Raw genomic sequence first — 15,479 nt, 5'->3', positions numbered from 1 at the left:
CATTTAATAGGCCTACATGACGTATTTTACCCACAAAACTTATCAGTTAAACATCTTGTGCGTGATACTTACCTTCTACATTGAAAAAACACACCAGCAAGCAATTTTAGACCATCTTGTGGACAGCAATAAAGTTCGAAACCGTTAAACCACGATGGCATCTACTGAACAGGCTACACGCGTTCCAGGCTTCTGGACACAAAATGGCGGCCAAAAGTGGCAGTTGGAGTACTCGTGATTTCTATGGCTCTGGGTAAGTCATTCAGTCAGGATGAAGTTGAAAAGGAAGTATAGAATTGCTATGTTTTTATACGGTATAATGGCCGAATTTCCATTGCTATTTACAAAAACCTGACATGGCAGTCTTGTATAAACTTCAACAAAAAGTCTTCAAGTCATGCAAGCAAAATGTAAAAAAACATTTGCCAGGGACCATTCAAGGGATTACGGGAATGATACTATACTGCTTGATGGACTACTTTGGTGAAGAAGTAATTGCTGTAAGTATTTTATGATAATATTATATGGTGATGATGTGTTAACGCAATTCCTTTTTTGTGAACTCCTGGAATGATTCCTATATTTCCATGCATAATTGCACAAGGCATTTAAAGGCCGGGCCTTTTAAACTTTGGGTTGCGACCCAGAGTGGGGATTGTGAAATGTAGTTTTTGTGGTTGTGTATGAAATTGAAGACAATTACGCTTTTACATTAAGAAAATTCATTTTGAAAGTGTAAATTTTTTGAGGCATTGAGCTAAAGTATTGTGCATTACAGCAGTGCTTCCAAGAAATTATTGCATTATCATTACGTAACATCGTTTAGTCATGTCTCATTGTGGGTCCACAATAAAACTTGCATTAAAAGTGGGTCGCGAACTGAAAAAGGTTGGGAAGCACTGCATTACAGGATCCTTCAGGCTGGTTTAAGGGGATGCACACTGTAAAACAATTGCGGCTGCGGCCGGGGAATCCCCAGACAGTCTGCGGCGCTCTTGTGCGGCTGTACGGGCGTATGCGCACACAGCGTCTGGGCCGCACACCTGCAAGGCACATAGACATAAAGGCTTAACTGTTTGTTTTGTATCACCTCAAACAATTCCTCACAAAAAAACAACTTCATGTAGTTTTGTTTTATCATTTTTAAATTTTATTAAAAAGAACATTGAAAGAAAGTAACGAAATTAGTCTAACTGGACTGTTGTGCAACATTAAACTCCATGGCACAATCCGCAAATAATACACTGTTTATTTCCTTCATGTACGCCTCCACAAGCTCTGCAGGTTTTTCTCTTAATTGTGCCACCACAAATTTACCGAAGTGGTCTAGTCGATCTAATTTCCTTTCCTGGAGTTCTGCAAGATGACTTGAGCTTTGCCTTAAATAATTTAGCATCTCTGTCTGCAAAACAGAAACATTACTGATTTTACTTTTTATTCATAATATCATGAACTAAAGCATAGGCTTGAGCATACCTGTACTTTCTGTTTGTCTGTTTTTTTTCTTTTGCAACTTGGTTCTTCTGGTTGAGTTGCATTTGCAGGCATGTCTGCAGTAGCAGCATCAGAAGAAAATGAATTATCTTCTCTGGTACTTTCAATGCTGGAATCCTCTTTAAATATTATAAAGCAAAAATATAACTTCTTTCATGGTATTGAGCGAAAGTGCTACAATAATGAAAGACACACTTGAACATTATAAGCATAAACATTTAACATACTGACCAGGGTTGTCGAAAAAAGACTGGGGAGAACTACTGTCATCAGCAAAGTTGTCTACAGATCTACATAAACAGGAAGAACAATAAATCCTTTTTATTACTACATACCATCCACATACCCTCTATGCTTGATATAACTATCCAAAAATGATAGTTGGTTGTAATACGGCCATCTCTCTGGCGGGAGGGTACCAGACCCACTTGGAGCTCCAGTGTTTTTTTTTGTTTTTTTACCATATGCTGTTCGCAGCGTACGCCAACGCTTTTGACACTGGTCAACTGAAAGTAAAAATCAATTTAGTAATTATTTTTGTAATAAGATGCAAACTTACCAGTAGAGTTTAATTCCTGGGCAATGTTTCTCCATGCAGAATCTGTTTTGCCTCTAATTTTGTGGTCTGGATGACATGGGTTGAAAATTAGGTTAGCTTGAGACACAAGGTCAATAAGCTTCATATTAAAACTTTGTTCAATATCCATTGTACTGCACTACTTCCTAGAATAACTTGGTGTGAAAAGAAATAGAAACTGTCAAATCATAAATTGATGGTTAAGGCACTGCAATTTAGCAAAAACTGGCAGCTTGAATTAAGGAAAGAAGTAAATACAAAAAAACAAAAATTGTTCATTAACCATGCATAAACTTTATCTACTCCACTGCCATGAAACTGTTCCATCTTTTAAAAAATATTTTTTTAACTGATCCCTGTAAAAACCTGCATTTCTGGAATAAAAGTTCGAGCCAATATGTCCAAGTGAATCCATATTGACAGTTGAAGGAATAGTTTGTCTCCAGTTACCATTCACTGTATTGCCATTTCCATCAAATTGATCCCCATAAATATGACATCCTGCCTGACGTGGACTTTGTAGGAAGTTATGAAGAACCACACAGGCCTGTACAATACACTGTTGCGATCTTCGAGCCGTTCGCGGCGATTTAGACATGCAAGGAGATTCCGAAGATTAATTTTTGCAAGTATGGCACTACAGGCAAAGGAAGTTCCAGTTCAAAAAAGGTCAAAATTACATATAGATATAATAAAACTTCTGCATGAAGCTAGATATAGGTGCAATTATTTCCATTGTTTCTGTGTTAACTTTCATTTTAGTGTTGCATGCAAATTGCTTTTTTTTTGATAATGTTATTTTGCCAGGTTGCTATTTCTCAATAAAAGTACAAGACCACACCATACCTAAACAGAACCAAGAATATATTTTACAAAAACATACAGTGGAAAATTGATATAAAAGGAAACAGGAATATATTTCACAAAAACATGCAGCGAAAATTCAAAGGAAAATTGCATCTGAAAGGAAACAGGAATTTATTTTATAAAAACATTTACATTTAAAGTCTGTCTAGTTGCCATGGAACGGAGCCATCCACACTAAGGAAATAGTTTGCAAAGGTGTCTCGAACTTGAGATGCCTCGACCGTAGATCGTCTACCTGTTCTCTGCAATGGACAAAAGAGGCTGAAGCATTTTGACTTCTCCATTGGCCGTCATGAACAACTCCCCTTGTGTCTTCAAAGTCAGCTGAATTTGGCTCCACATAATGAAGGGATACTTTATGTCTTAAAAAGTTATGCAGAACAGTGCAAGCTTTCACAACTAAATCCACTGTTTCTGGCTTAAAGCATTTTCCACTATTCTTCGGGCACGGGACAATCTATACTTAAACACCCTTAGCTTAAGTTCCTGGATAAGGTCGCATTGGGTTTGTTCTTAAAGGAAAAGCCTCGTCACCTACAAACACAAAAGGAACTTGTATATCTGTTCCAGGTAATGAGTTTAACACAGGAAGGGAAAGCAAGTTATCCTTCAGCCTACTACCAAAACTGAAGTTTGATAAAATACTTCCATAAGAATCAATATCCACAACAACAAAGTTATACAGGGCATCCACAACTGCTAACAAAACAATACTAACTTTTTTGTAATTAAAATAGAGCGATTCCGACTTAAAAGGTGCCTGAATTAAGACATGCTTTCCATCAATGCTTCCAACACAATTGGGAAATTGCCAAAATGATTGGTACTCTCTTGCAATTTTTTCTCATCGATTTTTCGTCAGGAACAGGTATCTCCAGTTGCAAGAAATCTTTAATAGAACATTTTGAATAAAGGGTGCAAAAACAAAAGTTAAGCCTTTTACGGCAAAGTAATGGCCAGATTTTTCCCAGCAGGTATTGATCTTCTTAACTGCGTGTCCATCTTGGATATTTTGGAGCAACTTTGGATAATAGCTCATCAAACCTCAATATTCTCATTTCCCTCATTAACTTATGATATTCCCCTGACAAAAAAGTATTGTTTTGCCAAAATCCAACTAATTTTAAAGAACCTTTACCATTTTCGATGCGTGATTGAAGAATAGGATGAACCCAATGACTTCTCGATTTTCTGATTGCTTAACTGTGTTTGAATCTTATTAATACATACAATAGCTTTAATTTATAATTTGACCTTCCATTGCCCCGAAACCTCTGGATAGTAGGCTTTTTCATAAGTACAAGCTTCATGGTTTTTAGCTAGTTCAGTTTCAAAATAATAAAAAGTCCTGCAATTGTCTTTCAGTTAGTTGGTGTTGCTAACGAATACGTCAACTTGGCGGCGAGTGGGGGCAGAGATGCGTGAAGTGATCGAAGTGTAAAGTTCGCACCGCTTTGTTTCGCGTCGCACGACTGCGCACAGTGTAAACATAGAATACTAAAACATGGAATGGAAACTCTTTTCGTCACGCATGAGTAACACTTTACGCAAAATGAAAAATGCATTGGGTTAAATAAGTTAGTGTAACCACAGGAATTCATTTAAAAGAAATTCAAGTAGTTCTATCTTTAATCTTTTAAAATATGTGGATGATTTTAATTATGACGCGCTATAATACACTTTTTACCCGTGTGTCACAAGTCACCGAACTGACTGAAAAATTGTTAATACGTCATCGCGGTGACCTCAAAGATGACGTAAGACATGTATTATGTCATTCAAGTGATGACGTAATATTTTAGATTTGCATATCTGCCTGAAGAGCAATCATGGGATTCAGAAACCTAACATATGAACAAAACAGGCCGACCCAGAGGTCACATTTTTGCAGTCATCATTGGGTATGTATCAAAATATTTCATAACTCCTCTTTTTGTAAAGACATATGTTGGATAGATAGTGCAGTACTACATGAAGTAGTTTTTGGCCCAAAATGTCTTTGGCAGATTGTAGTCATTGTAAGCGAGATAAGATAGGGCCAATTTTTGCTGTTTTTTTTTCAAAAATTGTCTTTAAACTGGTTAACCATACTTAAATCTGGCCTTTTTTCATCTTTTATGAAATTATATATGAAATGATAAATAAATGTTGGTAATTATCTAATAAATATTGACAGAATCAAATGAATTCTTGTGTCTTTTTTTATATTCCATTGGTTTTGAGCAATTCATGCCACATATGAGCCTATGCTTTGTGAATAGCAATGAACCTGCTTTTATTGTCCTAGTAATCTACTTTATACATTTTTCCCACACATCACTGAGTTTTCTATTTGATTTCATTGTAAATATTTGGTTGTATATTGGCTTTTTGTCTGAAAGTTGGACTTTGAGTGTTGATTTGTCCAATATCTGAGAAGAAAACAATTTGAATTTGATGGAAATTATTTTGTCAAACTATTGCACACATAACAGAAGTATATTTTTTTACTCAAAACACTTGATTGAATGCTCATGACACAGTTGAGAATATGTAATATTTTGTTCAACCAAACATAATTGCCTTCTGTTTTTTTTTCGAATCGGACCTTAATATATTAAAAATACCTTTTTCACTAGTCATTTTTTTTCTTCGCAGATCAGTTTCAAGTAAAACACAACAGGATTTGATATGGATATGTATTAAAATGAGTATATTCTGAAGAAACATGTCACGTTGAAGTAAAAGATGAAAGTTTTCAGAATTTGCTCGTATGCAAACACTTCTATACAAATTATAGTTGGTTTATATTGGAAGTATTCCCACTGCCCTTGAGTATTTGCAACCAATCAACATATATTTTGTCAAGGCTTAACTTTTTCAAACCCATGTTATGCACAAAAATGTTGTTTTTGTTGTGCACTTTACTGGCAACATTTGCGCTCAAGCAGTATGAACATGGTGTTTCCTGATATCAACTGATTTTAATAGTTTAGTTCATCATAATATCTTCATCTCCATCTTGATCAAGATACAGAAATCGCAGAAAAAAACATTCATACTATCGTTTGTCAACTATTTATGTCAAATGACATGTTTTTGCAAAATAAATATTCCCAAACCACCGTATTACTGTGTGCAAAGATACTCTCCTAAAAAAAACATAACAAGCAAAGTATTTAATTTGACATAAGAAGCATAGTGGTTGATAATATTACTCGATTTGGCCTCCCATTGCTTGCGAACAGCAAAAGCGCGCAATTATTTGTTCATATTTTGACTTAAAGGCAGTAGACAGCAAACCGCCGTAAAAAATGATGCGACACGATTTATTCAAAATCATGTACATATTTCAAAAGACGAGGGACCAAACTTCTTGTTTCTTTAAAAAAGTTTTAAATTTTGTTCTATTTAATGGGTTTTTAAGCCCTCTAAAAAACACCAAAATCGCATTTAACCCAATGCATTTTTCATTTTGCGTAAAGTGTTACTCATGCGTGACGGCGCATTTTCAGCGGAGTTTCCATTCCATGTTTTAGTATTCTATGGTGTAAACCAGCCTTTAAGCAATTATTAAAGTCGCTGCGGATCAGCAAGTACTGGTGGTGGATATACCAGCTGAAGAAAGCATTGACAATATGCTTTAATGCAGGGGTGCACAACCTTTTTACTACTGCCGGCCGCAACGCACGCACTACTGTGTCCTAACGGCCGCCGTTGAATATACTGCTTTTCCAACGATATACCCCTGATAATTTCGACAAGTTGACGTGAGCAATATAAGAAAGGAATGAAAATGATTCCATACCTGAAAAATGTGCACTATTTATTATTTACAAATTACGAAAATACAATGTAACGAGTATTGAAGTATTTAATGGCTGCCTTGTTCTTGCACGCCCATAGACAAACTTTCGAAATTAGGTTGCTCGTTTGATATCATCAGACGAAGACCCGACTCCAAATTGCTGTCCAACATACGTGTTCGGTACTTGTTGTTCAAATACTTCATTTTTGAAAACGCTGCTTCGCACACGTAAGTGCTTCCAAAAAGAACAAGAGTTTTCTGGCCAATTCTTGCAGTTTAGGATATTCAACTGCACTTTTCCAGGTATCCAGCAAATCTTCTTCGTCTTTAAATTTCTTGACTAGCTGCTCGTTATTTTTCAACTCAACCAGCTCCATTTGAAGACGTAACGGTGCAATTTCGGTTTCCACCAGATGTGGATAAGCAACGATTCTGATTGTTTGCGAAATTTTCTCAAAATCTTTAAAACGGTTAGCGAATTCCTCCAACAGCCCGTCGAAAACGCCGGAAAACATATCGATTGGAATATTCCCAACATTTATTTCTTTGCTGTCAATCAGCGCTGTCAATCAGCGCTGTCACTTGCGGAAAATGAAAGAAATTGCGTTGCCTTAGATGACTTTTAAAGAGTAGACATTTGTCACTTTTTTGTACAGGAGACAATCTGTTGTTGTTTTTCCTTGCAAACTTTGGTTCAGATAGTTGACATGAGCCACCAGAAAAGCAAGAGATGTGAGGAAGTCAACGTTGATCAGGGGGCAATACTTGTTTTTAAAGCCATAATATTCTGTTATTTCTTTTCGCAAAAGCAGAACACGGCAAGACGTCTCTCCCTGAGACAACCAACGGACGGAGGAGTGATAAAGCACATCCTCTACTGACGTATCACTTGAGCTTAAAATTTCTTGAAATTGCCTGTGATGAAGAGCATTTACGTCTTTCAGAACGTTACTTAAAGCAACGGATTTGGCACACAATGCTTCCTGGTGGATAATACAGTGAAGATTAACGAGCTCGTTATTTTCATGCTCCTTACATACGTAATCTGACAATCTTGTCACAAATCCTTGTTGCTTACCCGTCATGGCAGGTGCGCCATCCGTGCAAATGCCACAAAGACTTTTTAAATCTAATCCGGACCGAATGCAGGCATTTTTGACTGCATCAAATATGTCTTCATCACGGGTGCGGGTAGCCAGTGTTTCCATTGAAAGAAGATCCTCACACAACTCAAATCTGGTAGATAGAGAACGAACGAAGACTAGCAGTTGCGCAGAGTCGTTGATGTCCGTAGATTCGTCAACAGCGAGCGCAAGTAAACTTCCTTCTTTAGTAACTTTTGCTTTCAGAGAGAGCTTCAACTGCTGAGCGATGTCAGATTGCCGGCGTTGCACAGTAGCGCGCGAGAGAGGAATCGATGAGTAATCTATTTCTTTGCCGGGATGAATGCATTTCACAACGTCCATGATACATCGCTTAACAAGTTCCCCATCGGAATAAGGCTTTCCTGCAACACCAAGATGATATGCCACTCTGTAGGAAGCTTTGCAACGATGATTGGTGGAATGAACGAAAGACGAGATGCAAGCGGTTTGCTGACGTACACGCTTTTTTAAATTTTCGACACAGACCTTCCTAGACTCTCAATCCAACTTTGCATAGGCGTGTGACAAATGCCGCTGAAAATGCTGCTTTGCATTATCCCCTTTTACAGTTTTAACGATTTGGCTGCAAATTAAACACTTCATGGTATGTGTTGCTGTCTGCATCATAAAATAATCCACCTCCCATTTGGGATTAAACGCCCTTTTCTCTTCTTTTAGCAACCTTTTGCGTTTCAGTGACATGACTGATTGAGTCCACTGTTTAGCTTTTTGACAAATGTACATGCGTACATGACAATTTACAGACATGCTATCAATGTTTTGTGACGTCACCATCCGTATTGTTTCGCTTTGTCTCGCATGTGTTTCAAAAGTTGCGGTGGCTGCAACAGTTACTACTCGCTACAGCGAACGAATGTGTACAACGCGGAAATGGAAATGGGCCTAATTAAAAGCTTAACTCTTGAGACCGCTTTAAAAACAAGTTTCAGAAGCAACGACGGCCGCCAATGCATGTATTTGCATATAAATGTGCACGGCCGCAAAAAAAAGCGTCCGCGGCCGCAGGTTGTGCACCGCTGACTTAGACGTACTACTTAAATCGCAGTCTATAAAGCTGAAGAAGCAAGACACACGAAAATCAAGAAAATTGCGTATTCAGATAAGCAACCACCTTGATTCGTTTCTTGAAGAACCACGTCTCAATAAATCTGAAGACGTACTGCAGTATTGGGAAAGACAACGATACTTGAAGCCAGAATTTTACCAACTTGCAAACGTGGTCTTTGCTGTGGCCGCAACACAAGTTAGCGTGGAACAAGCATTTTCAGGGCTTAGATTAATTTTGTCTCCTCAACGGTCAAACATGAAAGACACTGTTTTGGAAAATGTATTGCTAATTCGAATGAACTGTAAATGTGCAGTTTACTTTAAATAAAATGATTTAAACCAACATTTTAAACACATAACTTGCTTCAACAGTACATCAAAGGACTGAAGGACAATTAAATTAGTTTTGTTCAGTTAACGGACCGGCGGAAAGTATACTGACTATAGTCATTTCTGTGCATGCGCCAGCTCGCTCTAAGATGTTAATTTGCTTGAACCGGAACTGAATCTGAACCCGTCACTTTTAAATTTGACGAACCGCGAACCGGATAAAACAAATTTTAAAAACCTGAACCGGAACAGAACCGGATAAAATAAAAATTTCAAAACCGGAACCGACACTGAATCCGTTTGACAAGCGGTTCGACTCCCTGATATACACAAATTAAAACAAAATGACCATCCAAAAACATCAAGTGCAACTTTAGCACTCATCCGTTGTCAATTCTGACTATTCTTTTTTCATATAGGGATATATTAGGGCAGCAATACTTGCAAATTTAGATGCGAACATAACATACACGAAGCAGATAGTGGTGTAGTCGCTTGATACAGGCGAATATTAGAAACCTTTGCGGGCCGTAGGATTTTTTTAAATTTAGCAGCTTGCCTGGAGCATGCAGATGAACGTGGTGTAAGTTAAAATCTCAACAGTTTTCAAGTTTCCCAGCGATATAACCTTTACCGCAAGCACTGAGTTGTGTATGAAACAAACCAATGAACGTGATTAATTTTGCAACACCTATTGTTTCATTATCATAAAAAATCATTTATTGATGACAGAGGTTTACATAGGTTTAGTCCCATCGTTGAAACTGTGTATCCCATAGAAAAATATTTTTACCGACAATCAATTGACATTTTTTGTTCGTTGTGTTCACGTTGTGACAGGGGACAGGAGTACTAGATAGCGGCTGCAGTGGAGTTGAAGGTTGGTCTTTAGATTAGTTTAAGGTTAGAAATTGTATGAACAGTAAGAAAGTAATATTAATGAAAGTTTGATTATAGTTTATAAGCTAGAGATACAATATAGTTTAAAATGCAGGTGTGATCGAAACTGATTTAGTTGCTTACTTTTTACAAAAGGTTTTTATCACGAAATGGATAAACCACCGGGAAAGAAACGGCCGTTTCTATGCGCCACTTGTGGTGCTAGATTTTGGAAGAAAGAACATTTGGAAAAACACATGTCCTCTTGCGATAAACAAGTTACATGTGATCATTGCGAAAAAGTGTAAGTACTGAATATTTTATTTATTTTCGTTTCTTGGTACTAATTGTATTTTAATGTGCTTGTCGAATCTACAAAGGCATTTAAAAAATACTTGCCCGAAAGTTAAAAGTAAAAAAGTTAAAAGTTCGCGTGCAAACCTTCTTCAAAACATCTTGTTTATAGAGAAATAATTAATAATGCTCCACAACCACAATGTTGATGCATTCAAATTTATTCACGCTTTCAAAACACATGATCAACAACATGAAATAATTGTAAATAGTTTGCTGCTATTATTTCACAAAACTTCATTTGTTGTTTTTTGAATATGTGGGTCCAGAGCATGCTTTATGTGAAAAACAACCCAATTACAAGCCTAGTAAGTAGGTCACTTCATTACCAACTGCTTGAAAATATAATCTGTTGTTTTTTTCTCTTCTGTAAACAATAAATATGTCAATTTAATAAAGAACTAAAGGTGTTACCAGCAATACGTTATAAATATCCGACAATATAAGTGCTTAAGCATTAAGTACAATCTAAATTTACTAATCTAAAATTATGGGTATTCTGCAATCAATCACAGTGCCATTAGATGATTCATTTTTGAAGTGATAGTGTTTAATTATTACTGACAAAACACAGCTTTGTGGCAAACCAGAAAAAGCTACCGACACTACAATATTTTCAACTCTACAACACGCTATTTCGCTACGATGTGCTTACGACGGAGTAGAACTCAATTCTACTCGATCGTAGCGTCGTTAGATCGACATCCTTCGTCGTAAGCGGCGCCGCCGAATGCTTCTCCGACGGCGCTCCGATGCAGTGGGCATACAACTGCTCCGACGGTCGTAACCGACGTATCGTAAGGTCCTTACGACGCGCTTACGACGGCAGTGGGCATCAGCCTTAACAGCCCAATGGCAGCCACCGGGGGTAATGATAATGTTAGTTCCGTTCAAAGGTTTGTGAGCTTGTGCCTGTTTAATGTTTTGACGACTATAACCTGAAATGTTTGTTTGTAGCGAAACCAGCGCCTACCCAGCAGTTCATTCGGACCCACCTTTGCCACAGTATACAGCTTCACAAGAACTGAGAGTAGAAAAAAATTCCAAAGATGGACAAGCGGTCAATGAACGCGCAAATTCTTTTCAAGGCGGAGATAATCGAAATGATATCAGTGGCGTAGACGTGTTGAGGCCATCGGCCGTCGAAGGTGGTGAGAGGTTTGTGGAATGCGTTAATATCCTTTAACTAAATAAATTGTAATATTAGAATAATGCTTGCAAAGTATAATTGTAATTCAGAGAAACTCCAGACGTCGACGGAGGCAATTATAAGAGCTTGTCCACGAGCCGAAAAACTGCAGAGGCTGTCTTTAAGTCGCCGGGTGCTTCGCGAGAGCAAATAAATCGAATTGCCCCGAATGGAAATGGCGTTGCGCCCACGATAGTGTTAGTTGCGTTGAAAGGCTTGTAACGTTTTGTGTGTTCTAATTTTTTTTTATAACCATGACCTGACATGTTTGTTTACAGCGAAATTAGACCCGAGGCAGCAGTTGATTTGGACTTACCATGGACACAGTACACACCTTCTCAAGAGATGGAAAGGGAAAATGTTTGCAAAGATGCGGAAACGGTCAATGAACGCGCAAATTCTTTTCAAGGAGGAGATAATCGAAATGATTTAAGTGGCGTTGACGTGTTGTCGCCAGCGGCCGTCGAAGATGGTGAAAGGTTTGTGGAATGCGTTAATATCCTTTAACTAATTATAATGTTAGAACAAATGCTCATGAAGTACAATTATAATTTAGTGAAACTATGGACGTCGATGTGGGTTATAATGAATTTACGGGCCCCCAAACTGCAGAAGGAGTGGCACCGAGCGGCGGTGACGACAATGTTAACCGCGTTGAAAGGTTTGTAACGTTTTGTGTGTTTGACTTTTTGACGATCATGACCTGAACTGTTTGTTTGCAGCGAAATTAGACCCGATGCAGCAGTTGATTTGGACTTCGTATGGACACAGTACACACCTTCTCAGAATTGGATTGGGAAAAATGTCGCGAGGAAGCAGAAGCGAATTCTTCTAGCCCGTGCTCTCTTATTCAAAGAGGTTGGTAAGTTCTCAGACATGGTTGCCCTTGGACCCAGCATTATACTCACTTTTTCGTGTAGGAGGAGTGGTGGTGAAGCCCAACAACGACGACAGGAAAATGAGCGAGATAGACTCATCGCTCGGAACATCAGAGCCATTCAAACACACCGAAGAATCGGTAAGTGACAAGCGTCTTTAACTTCCGCGCACCAATTTTATACGAAAATTTAAGTAGTATTTCCGATGAAGTTTTGCGCTTTGGCAATCGAGCCTTCAGGATCAATGCCAGTTTTGGCTTTTCTATGGAAAATGTAACCGGAGAACAACGTTATTTCCACTTGAGTTCTAACAATTTTCAAGTTTTTGACACACCTTATGTTGTCCGCACACGCGACGACTTGATTGCTTTTTTTGAAGACAAAAATGACTTGGAAAGTGTGCGACTTCTGCGACCTGATAGCTCCTGGAAACCTAACGAAATTTTAAATGTAACCTTTTATGTTTACTACATGGAAAGTCCATTAATTGGAAAGGGGGTCAATTTGCCCCGGTACGTTTGCCTCGCAATACATTTGGATTCGAGTGGGAGGGACGGTATTTCATCGAGTGCTATTGAACTATGTAAATAGTTTTGTATACACGCCGGTTTGGATCACATTAATTTTCCTGCTGTACAAATGGACGATCTGCCTAATTTGGAAATTTATTTTAAGATCAACATAAATGTTTTCCAACTGGTTGCCGGGGAAGATGTCAAGTGTAAACTTATTTGGCGTAGTGTTGCACGCTTAAATGACAAACGGGATCAAGTACTCAACCTGAATTTGTTTGAGAAACATTTTAGCTACATCTTTGACATAAATAAATACTCATCGACCTTTTGTTGTCGGATTTGTTCAATTTCTTTCGACAGACTCGGAAAATGTGAAGAACATCAGAAATCATGTCAGGCTGTTACAAAGGAGGTCTTTAAGACAGGTTTCTTCTCTGAAACAGCAAGTGTGATTAATCGATTAAGAGAGTTTGGTATTGACGTTGATCAATCAATGAATTACTTTCCTTTTCGTGCTTGCTTTGATTTTGAGAGCTATTTTTCGAGAGACAACTTGTCACCCCCGGCCGCTAAGACCACTTTGCTTTCAGAGCATATTGCCTTGAGTGTGTCAATTTGCTCAAATGTGCCTGGGTATACGTCACCAAGGTGTATTGTATCCACAGGGGACTGTGGGGATTTAATAAAAAGATTTGTTTCCTACCTTAAAGAAATACAAGAAGCTGCGGCGTCGTCCATGCTTCACCGATTTCAGGAAATCAGGAAACAGCTTGAAACAATGCTAGACCATTCTTGTAAGTTGGAGTCTTGTGATCCAAGCAAGCACCCTCTTCAACGACTATCATCCGACTTACATCTGTACTTAACTAATTTAACCTGCTTATCTTTCAATGGAAGTAAATATGACCTCAACTTGGCAAAGATACATTTGATTCCATCTCTGATGGCCGAGGACAAAATATTAAATGTAATCAAAAGAAACAATGATTTCATGTCTATTAAAACTACGTCCTTTAACTTTCTTGATTTACGCAATTATGTTGCGGCTGTTGCAAGCCTTTAACTGCAAAACACGCAAAGGTTTTTTTCCTCATGAATTCATGACTTCAGTTGAAAAGTTACAAGAAACTTCATTGCCTCCAATCACAGCTTTCTACAGCTCACTGAAAGGTTCAACTATAACCGAAGATGAGTACCAGTTTTGTTTAGACACATGGCGTGACGAAAAAATGCACACCCTGAAAGATTTTCTTGTGTGGTACAATAACCGTGATGTAGTTCCTTTTCGCGATGTTGTTTCTAAGCTTTGCTACTTTTACGAGGAACGTGGTGTTGACGCGTTTAAAGAGGTAATAAGCGTACCTGGTTTAACTCTACAATATTTAATGAGGTCTCTTGATCGAAACACGCCTCTTGCACTGTTTGGAGAAAGATTTAAGGACATTCACAATTTCATTCGGGCCAATATAGTTGGAGGTCCAGCAACAATTTTTCACCGTTACCACGAACAAAATTAAACCAAAATCCGCACTGTCGACTACGGTACTAAAGCCCGTGTATGTCAAGCAGTCATCGGCTTTGACTGCAATGCTCTTTACCTCTGGGGGATTATGCAACAGATGCCAAACTCTTTTTTCACTGTTTCAAAATACGAAAATGAAACCCAAGGATTCAGTTTGATGCAATCTTCACGTCACGGTCACATGGCTCAGGTGTGGCTTGATTGGTGCGCACAAGAATGTGGTCTATTTATTCGTCATCAGTTCAACAAGGGGGGAGAAGCTCGTCTCGGTCAACGAAATTTACCCGTGGATGGGTACTGCGCAGAAGTTGAAAGTTTTTCAATTTCACGGCTGCTTTTTTCATGGTTGTGATCGCTGTGGTGTCCATTTCGATGACCTCGAAAAAGCTACAAAAGCCCGTGAAAAGACAGCTGAACATACAGCATACCTCGGTAGTCTTGGATACGAGGTTGTTGAAATGTGGGAAAGTGATTGGTATGCTTTGCAAAAGAACAATCAGCGAGTGCGTGATTTTGTTAGATCTCACCCAGTTCCCAGATCCCAAAAAATATAAACTTTTTCACCATGCGAGAAGCATTGCGGAAAGGTGACTTGTTCGGGCTAGTGGAGTGTGACATCATTGTCCCACCTGAAAAAAGAGAATATTTTAAGGAATTAAGCCCTGTGTTTAAAAATATAGATGTATCCAGAGGTGATATTGGACAGTATATGCGTGGACATGCAGAGAAGTACGGTGTTTTGAAAACTAAACGAAGGTGCTTAATAGGGAGCATGATGGGGAAAAAATCTTGCTTGCCACCCCTCTTCCGAGATGGTACTTGGAACATGGACTTGTTTTGGAACACATATATCAAGTGGTTTGCTTTGATCCTA

General features: G+C 38.3%; 1 protein-coding gene and 1 pseudogene across 1 annotated transcript; both read right to left on the bottom strand.

The window, feature by feature from the left end:
• Positions 1-1,189: 1,189 nt before the first annotated feature.
• LOC145892950 (uncharacterized) lies at positions 1,190-2,201 on the bottom strand. Its single transcript, XM_082982046.1, has 5 exons — positions 2,054-2,201; positions 1,841-2,000; positions 1,726-1,784; positions 1,477-1,613; positions 1,190-1,402 (listed from the first exon to the last, which is right to left on the bottom strand). Exons 1-5 carry the CDS (start codon positions 2,199-2,201, stop codon positions 1,190-1,192), a joined length of 717 nt encoding a protein of 238 aa, XP_082838172.1.
• A 4,590-nt stretch (positions 2,202-6,791) lies between these two features.
• Positions 6,792-8,191, bottom strand: LOC145888359 (general transcription factor II-I repeat domain-containing protein 2A-like; annotated as a pseudogene).
• Between the last annotated feature and the right edge of the window lie 7,288 nt (positions 8,192-15,479).

This window comes from Ascidia mentula, chromosome 1, assembly GCF_947561715.1.
Source record: "Ascidia mentula chromosome 1, kaAscMent1.1, whole genome shotgun sequence".
Lineage (NCBI taxonomy): Eukaryota > Metazoa > Chordata > Ascidiacea > Phlebobranchia > Ascidiidae > Ascidia > Ascidia mentula.
This window is presented reverse-complemented; position numbering and strand designations above follow the sequence as displayed.

What these genes read in the sequence shown, in the direction of transcription:
- LOC145892950 (XM_082982046.1), bottom strand. Translation starts at nt 2,201, where the DNA reads ATGGATATTGAACAAAGTTTTAATATGAAGCTTATTGACCTTGTGTCT. An exon ending in AGTTATATCAAGCATAGAGG is followed by an intron (nt 1,785 to 1,840) that starts GTATGTGGATGG and finishes CTGTTTATGTAG; the next exon opens with ATCTGTAGACAACTTTGCTG. An exon ending in CAGACAAACAGAAAGTACAG is followed by an intron (nt 1,403 to 1,476) that starts GTATGCTCAAGC and finishes TCTGTTTTGCAG; the next exon opens with ACAGAGATGCTAAATTATTT.